An 8,843-nucleotide genomic window follows, 5' to 3' on the forward strand; every position below is an offset into this window, starting at 1 on the left:
TTGGAACATAAAAATATTGAACGCATAAAAGAAAAATAAATTAACATCGCTGCAATGATTATTCTATTCTCTTTTTATCAATGTAATTCTTTTAAAAATTGACCAACTAATAAAAAAGATATGACTTGTTGAAGCACATTAGGTATGTAACATTGCAGATGTCCAGGAAAATACAGCATACGCTTGTAATGCTATATTTAGACACACACACACACACACATATATATATATGTTACAAATATTTTGTAGTAGTAAACTGTTTAATATATTTTGATTATACAGTAGAATTTTGGTATAATATTTTGCGGTAAAAACTAAGAAAAAAGTAAAATAAATATATGAATAAAATAAAATGTTAAATACAGTAGCTTTATTAAAAAAGAAAAAAATATTGGACAAGACATTAGCTTTTACATGTTTTCCTTCATATTTCAATGTTTTATACATCATAATTAACACAACAAATTTCAAATAAAACAGGTCTTAAAGAGCATGTCATTACTTTTCAAACATGATATGATTTTTAAGTTATGTGTTACTATTTATAACGATTCTTGGTGCCACCAGTTGTCATGTGAGATTTTCATTATTTAATCCATGAGTCTGATTGTTCCTATAATTACTGGAATGATGCAGATCTTCATAAGATTACAATTTTTCTTTCTCTATTGGCTTTGTTTTAGTTTGGTTGAAGTACTCAAAAATCAAGGGGTCCTTTCTTGGGATTAAAACCTGATCTCATATGAGATAAACATTGGAAAAACATTTGTCATTATGGCTAGATGGCCTACCATTGTCACGTCGCTTTCAGATGATTTTTATGCATGACACTGCACCATTCCATCTTTAAATCTTCAATTATTCCATTATAGTTGTCTTTTATCTTCAAACGTTTGGTTAGTAAAAAAGTTGAGAATATCAATTTTCATCTCACTTATTGATCAGTTAACTATTTTATAGTATATCTATCTTTTCAATCCTTTGCTCTTAATGAATTCAGAGACCAAAATTTATCTAGTCTGGTGGAGTATCCAGTTTAATGTTGTTAAATATCACTTAGAGAAGATACAAAAATCCTTGTTAAGTCAGGATGAGTTAGCCATACATAGGGGACTTTATGTGTGCTTCAAATACTATGTAATCTTGAATATTTATTTAGGATTTACTTGTAGAAAAAAGAATCATCATGCTAGATTGTTCCAATAAAGTTCTATTTCTCGTACAAGCTAGTATTGGTTAGCAAAGCCAAAGTCTTATTTGCCCTACCGATTACTATGTGATTTTGAATATTCGCTCAGTGCTTACTTATAGAGAACAATATTCTCATGCCAGGCTGTACTGACAAATTCCTGCACAGAGAGACATTAGACACCCGAGTAAATATTCTTTCCTGTTTAGTAGGCATTCAAGTTCTCTCTTGTATGTTTTCTCTTGTGTGTTTTCAAATTTGACTTATCTGAGAATGATGCCCCGCATATCTCACATGAATATGGTTTCTCTCCAGTGTGTGTTCGCATATGGATTTTCAATGAAGGACCATGTGAAAATGATGATCCACACACTCCACAAGAATAGGATTTTTCCCCAGTATGTCTCCTTTGGTGTGTTTTCAGGTCAGAATTCTGTGAAAACGACGATCCACAAATATCACAAGAATATGGTTTTTCACCAGTGTGTGTTCTCTGGTGTCTCTTCAGATTCGAATTATGTGAGAACGATGATCCACAAACATCACAGGAATACGCTTTCTCTTGAGTGTGTTTTTTCTGGTGTGATTTTAAATGTGAATTTTGTGAAAATGTTGAGCCACACACGTCACATGAATAGGGTTTTTCACCAGTGTGTGTTCTCTCATGTCGTTTCCATGATGTATACTCTGAAAATGATGACCCACAAACAACACAAGAATAGGGCTTCTCGCCAGTGTGTATTCTGACGTGTCTTATCAATGAAGGACTTTCTGAAAAGGATGATCCACACAGTTCACAAGAAAATCGTTTCTCACCCGTAAGTGTTTGCATGTTTCAAGTATGTTAAAACGAAAATCTACAGTTCTTAAATTATCTCCTGAAAAGAAAATGTTTATAAAACAAGAAATCCACTCATGAAAAGAGTTACAACTCGTTATTTGTTATTTTCAATGGATAGATATATTTTTTAATTAGTTTTGCTCTTTTTCTAGTTTTGTTAGATTCCAAGATAAGAATTGATCTAATCTTATGTAATATCCTGGTTAGAGCTGTTACTTGAGGTAGCATCACTTGGATAAGGTGCACCATTTGTTGTATAGCCATGCTAAGGATATTTATTAAGGCTCCAATTAATAGGTTGATATTGTGATATTTTTAATATTTGTAGAGTGAATTATCTTCAGGTCAAGGTTTTCTCAACAAATCTTGTCAGTTTTTTGTAAGCATTCAATCTCGCTCCATCAATGTGTGTCCCCATATACCAATAAAGAAAACATTTATAAAACAAACAATATAGTATTAAAACTTTATACTTGTTATTCTTAATCAGTATTTCTCAAACAATTCTAATCGTACATTTTTCTTTTTAGTCACCCACCCTATGTTCGAATGAGTTGTTCAAATTTTGTATTGAATATGTTGATGAATACAGTTTATTAATTTTATACATATTTGAACTTGTTATATTTGAGCTTAATACTGAAGTACACATTTCTCATAACTAACCTCTCTCCGATCTATATTGATGTGTTTTTCATGATTTGATTCCCACAAAATGACACCAGATAAGAATATTTGTTATATATGTCACTAATACGCATTATCAAAATATCTTCACATATTTCAATCCTGATGTGTTCTTGTAAATATATTTTAATAAATTAAATGAATATCTTTATACATTTTACAAATGTGTTTCATCCAGACTTACTGTGTCTACATTGTTGAATTTGTCCAAACTTCATACAAACAGATCGCTTCACCAAAGGTATTTTAATATAAAACTTGAAGCAAATCATTCAAAGATGATAGATGGAGTCATTCTGTTGTTTGCTGTGAATAAATAGAATGGTTATAATTTTTTTAAATGCAATAAATACATTATAAAATGCATCTCATTTTTTAATATTAAAGATCTTAACTACTTTTAGAAATGGAGAATATTCTATTAACTAATAAATTATCAACAAATAAAGCTAAAATATGTAACTATTGCTAGACTTTTGTTACACGAATGAAATTTACAAGCTATTTGATATTTATTAAAAATCTAAGAACTAAAAAGTACATTAGACTTCATGGGAATCCAGAGATGTAGTATCTTAATTAAGATGTTTACACTTACATCTCATTTTATTTGATAGCTTGGTGACAGAGAGTGACAACTACAGGGCAAAGGGTTAGATCAATGTTAGCTGACACTGACTTAGCTAAAGGTTAAGATTACCAGCAAACTTATTAACAATATTTTTATATTTTTATTTTTACTCAGTATGGAACTTTGGTGTATCTGTTTAGTTCGTATCTTTATGAATTTACATGGAGAGAGACCCACAAATAAATTCAGCGAAATTCTTTGTCGCATTGCCTGTATTTATTTTAGATAAAGTATTTGTCATTTTAAATTTAAAAAATTGTATTGTTTAAAAGTTTCAATTATTTATTCTATGTGCTATTTCCATTTCTCTTTTTCTACACCATGAGGGGAGATGTTGTATAGGTAGAACTTAGACTTTCAAGTCAGTTGCAAAAAAATTGAAATCTGAACCCCCAAGCGTTTGAAATTGGAACTCTGCTTGCAACAGGTAGCATGCCTCAATTTTCCAGTTCTTAAAAATGGTTCTTCATAAATGTTAAAATAATATATTTCTACAAAAACATGTTTTTTAAACTAATTCCATACAGTGTTAAATTGCAGTAACAAAAGTTCTAGTCCAAATAATTCTCAGGAGAGAATTAATGGTGATGAAAACCCTGCCACTAATGACACTGAGAACTTGAAGAAAGGAACTGTCAAACAGATGTAGAAAACGACATATAAACTCCTTGATCTAAAGGGAATGTGCCTATTATATTACTGTATATTTTCCTGTGAGCTGGTGTGCCATGTTAGGATGTAAGAGCTTTTCCAGACCCCCCCCCCCATAGTTCGGACAAACCAAGTCAAACCCACCGTCAAACAACATGGTTTTACATCAGGAAATATTCAGATTGGATGTGTTATTTAATTTTCACAGTAAAAACCTTTCTAAAACTATATGCACTGAAGATAAAGTTACTAGGAGTATTTTTGTACATAAGTTAGAGTATTTTTTAATACTAATAAGTCACCACTTATCAAGGTTCAAATGTCACTCGAGAATAATAAAGGCTAATGATATTGTTAGTCATACTATGAGTTACATCATGGATGAATTGGAAATGATGGGTGGAATCGACAGAACGTTATTATTTAAGAGGACAGCTTGACAAGTATTAATTAACATTGGAATTGAAAATAATCATGTTGTAATCAACTGAGAAGCAGTCTCCCAAATGGGAATTCCAGGAAAGAAACTTTGTTCATGGAAGTTTCGTTTGGTTTTATATACAGAAATAGAAACTAGAAAGAATGAAAATGTGAATTTTGAATCACGTATTATAAAACAGTAAAATGGTTCATAAAAACACACACATGCCAGTACATTGACCTTGGAATCATGATATTGGATGGAAGGAAATACTGTTTGTGTTTATTATTTCTCTAATTAAATTATAGTTGACCAATTCCAAGCAACGTCATCAAGCAAATTTAGAAGATGTTCAAGGTAAACACTGCATCAGGTAATACTAAATGTAAGTACCCCCCCCGTCAAATTGCCTGGTGAAAATGATAAAGAAACACTTCCTAAGATATGGTGTCCCAGTAATTGTTAGTGATAGAAGCCTTGAATTTGACAATCAAATGATGATAAAACTGACCCAAATATACGGTTTTAGATAGAATCTCTGCACACAAGAGATGCCAAACTTGCAGATGAGGTCACTGCTCTCAATACAATGCTAACACAAGTTCTATTAATGAACCAGACCCAATTGGTTGCCATCACATTGTGCTGAATGATCTAAAGTTATGGCAGTTGACTTTGGTCTCCATCAATTCTCACATATCCTTACGAGAGAGCTGGAAATTACAATTGCTACTGAGAAACAAACATTTATATTTCTGTAGAAATTAAATATTAGAATTGAGAGGAACCTTTAACATGCCAACACAAATAGACTTTGCCAATTTCACCAATAGGCATATTAATACATCTGATAAAAGGATTACAACATATTACAGAATATGTAAAACAGTAAACCGAATACTACAGAATATTTAAGGAAATCAATTAACGATGAAATCATCCACACAGATAAATCTTTCTTCAGAACAGCATACATGAGGATGCTACTCCATTTTTTTTTTGATCTATGATAAACCTAATCCAGATGAGGCTATGGTGAATTTGATTACATGTGATGGAAAATTTTATCTTGCATACATTGAAAACATTTAATATGAATACATAGATCTTTGCAAAATAAAATTTATTTTGGTAGCACAATTAGCCACCAAATTCTGACTGTTCAAAGTTTGTTTGAAATTAGAAGATTCACTGAGTTGTGTACGATGCAATACATAACTAGAAAAGTTGGTTTCAGACAAGTGAAAAATTCTTTGTCATTCGTGTGGCAAGTCTATTCAAAAATCATTAAAGCTTATCCTCAATTGGGTCTCTCTCCATGTAAATTTATAAAGATACGAACTAAACAGATACACCAAAGTTCCATACTGATGGCACAGTTTATGTTTTGCTCATATCCAAGTGTTCTCAATTAATGGAATGTTTATTGTGGCATTATTCGGGTTTACGCAATTCCTTTCATGGACAACCATATCATGGCTGTTAGGTACGGGCAAAAATGGGCGGGCAAAAATAGGAGGCCTAGTTTTGAAAGCCGAATTATCATAATTTTTTTGTAGGTTTCCGACTACTTTTTTTAAAATTTTACTTGAAAGATTAAAGACTAAAGTTAATTTCCTAAAGGAAAAAAATATTTGTACACGTGAAAAAAAAAAAAGTTATGAAAAATGTTTTCACGGTGAGCTAACCAATTCAGCTAAATTTTGAAATTAAATTCATTGTAAAAATCCTTTAAAATATAAATATTAGTTTTCTGGGTCTATTTCAAAGATAATTAGTAAAGTCCTAAGATATTAAACAATAAAAAAAAACACCTTGTTTACGCAAAAAAACCCCAACTTATTTAGCCCTCAAAAAGCAAGTAATTTACGGTTCGCCAAAAACTTAACAAACTAAAAAAATGTAAACACGATTATAAGGAGGTTCAAAATTTCAGTCAATCAAAACGCTGTTTCAAAATGAAGTCATGATAGTAAAAGGAGGTAGGGGTGTCAGATTTCTTCTTTTTTTCTCTCAGACGTGCATCCATACATTCCTATTCTGAACGCTTGTATCAATTGTTATCATTTTTTAATTTAATTATTTTTATGTTCCTGTTTTAAAATTAATTTTTTTTTAAATTATTGTCTGAGATTATATAAAAATTGTAACGCCGAAAGTTTCACATTTTTTGCGAGCAAAGAAATGATTAAAATCTTGCATATAAAAATTATGCAAAATCCGTAATTTAAAAAACAAAAGTAGGAATAGTTTCGCTATTATAATTTATTTTGTGTGAAAATATTAAATAAACAATGCTTAATTCAATGGTAATATTGGTAGTTCGAGAAATTCATTTTTTTTTTAGTTATATCGAATTCATTAATACGGATTTTAGGGGCTTTTTTGTAATGCTCATGTAAAAATGATTTTAGTTTTTGTATTGTTACAAATTACGATGCTTTATTTATATAAAAAAAGCAAAAATAAATTCTTGCGTTTTTTATTTACTACTGAAAATTATAACTTTAGTAAAGGTATTTTTTGTTTAAACAAAATACTACATTCACACTAAGCTTTAAATAAAAATAATTAGTTCATTATATTCCGCGATCATTATTTAATAAATACTGAAAATTTCATTAAATTTGGTTAATTTCCTGATTTTTAGTGAATTTTTAAGTAAAGGGAGGGGTCAAAATGTTTATACATTTTGAGCATCGGCATTCATTTTGGCCGTACCTATGGCTGTAAATTACTAAGTCTATGTCTCCCTCCATAACCAAGAATAAAACATGTAAAACTTGAGTGGTTAAATTTACAAAAAAAAAAAAAAGAAAAAAAAAAAAAAAGAAAAGAAGAAACACTACAATCTTTTTTTCAGTTAGGTAGAAGAGTAACTTTTCTTGCCTTTGATAACATTTATTTGCTACATATCGTTTTTATTTTACCACTTTTCCATACAATGGATATTGTACCCCCCCCTTTTAACGGACTTTTGCATGGTGAACTTATAAATATCATCAGCACACACAGCACTATGAAAAACTACGCAAAAAAAAAAGAAAAAAAAAGAAAGAAAAGGAACTGTTAGGGAGATAACGACTAAGATAGCTGATTATTTTGTTAATATTTTTGGTACTTCTACACTTTATCGCCGAAACTGGAGACGGCATTTTATTTCGCGCATAAATAACAAAATGAAACTAGATAATGATTTTTCGGTTTCATTTAAATTAATTTTTGTTGACTCTTCAATGTTGCTTTAATTTAAAAAAATGTTTGATTAAAATTATTTATTTGTTCGAAAAACAAACAAACAAAAAACAACAAAAAACAAACAAACAACCCCCCCCAAAAAAAACTATTGGTATTATTATACAAACACCGTGACAGCGTTAGGGTTAGGGTTAGGGTTTAGGGTTTAGGGTTAGGGTTAGGGTTAGGGTTTAGGGTTAATTCGCTGTCACGGTGTTTGTATAAATTTACCAAACTATTTTATAAAAATCCAATGTTGCTTTCATTACAAAATTATTTTATTAAAATTATATTTTCTTACGCAAACTTTTTAATAAATGTTTTTACAATTATATTTTGATAAATTTTTATACAATAAATGTTTTGGTTTTCAAATGATGCTTGCCCAGTTTAGACAATTTATGAATATGTCATTTTCATTTTCTGTTTTTAATAATAAAAAAATATATATATAAATTTCATGAAAAAAATATTTGCCATTTTCATTACTTAAATCGAAACATTTCCTTTTAAACAATTACAGAGATGTTCTCTTTCACTTTATTTACTTTGAGTTGTTTCCGGAAATAATTAATATCTAGTTTAACATTTTATTTATTTCTAACTTCGGTCATAGTTTTCAATACTGATTTCTCCCTTGGGTTTGAACGACAGGTGCGCGAAATAAAATGGCGTCTCCGGTTTCGGCGATAAACTGTAGAAGCACCATATTTTTTGACAGATATTTTCTAACCATTTTCATAAAATTAAATTGTTTCATTTTCACAGTGGGAGGGGAGTAAGTTGATAATTCTGACAGTATGACAGTAAAAACTTATTATTAAACATGCGTTTTTACTTCATTTTTTAAACTCAATAGAAACATTCGGAAGATTGTTTTTAATTATCTCAAATGGGCAATACAAACTCACCTTTTCTTTTAGAGTTCGTTTTCACGGCAAATGCGAAACTAAATCATTAACACTATATAGACTGACCGGTGTCAGGTAAATTGATGTCACCTACCAAACGAAAGTTGCTTCTGCTATCACATGAAAATCAATTCATCGAAATCAGAAAACACCTGCATCAATACAACCAGCATTGTACAGACGAAAGGCTAAATATAATTTCAGGTTAAAAATAAATAAATAAATAAAAAAAATAGACAAACGACTTTCTTTTTGTTTCATTAAGGAACTTTAGT

At 30.1% G+C, this 8,843-nt stretch overlaps 1 protein-coding gene across 1 annotated transcript; it reads right to left on the reverse strand.

Annotated features, from left to right (window-relative positions):
* Positions 1–350: 350 nt before the first annotated feature.
* On the reverse strand, positions 351–8,635 carry LOC145242188 (uncharacterized). Its single transcript, XM_080105184.1, has 2 exons — positions 8,569–8,635; positions 351–3,023 (listed from the first exon to the last, which is right to left on the reverse strand). The coding sequence occupies exon 2, from the start codon at positions 2,019–2,021 to the stop codon at positions 1,395–1,397; it is 627 nt and encodes a 208-aa protein (XP_079961310.1). The 5' UTR covers positions 2,022–3,023; positions 8,569–8,635; the 3' UTR covers positions 351–1,394.
* Between the last annotated feature and the right edge of the window lie 208 nt (positions 8,636–8,843).

Source organism: Euprymna scolopes, chromosome 21 (assembly GCF_053919585.1).
Source record: "Euprymna scolopes isolate OS-2025 chromosome 21, ASM5391958v1, whole genome shotgun sequence".
In the NCBI taxonomy this organism is placed as follows: Eukaryota; Metazoa; Mollusca; class Cephalopoda; order Sepiida; family Sepiolidae; genus Euprymna; species Euprymna scolopes.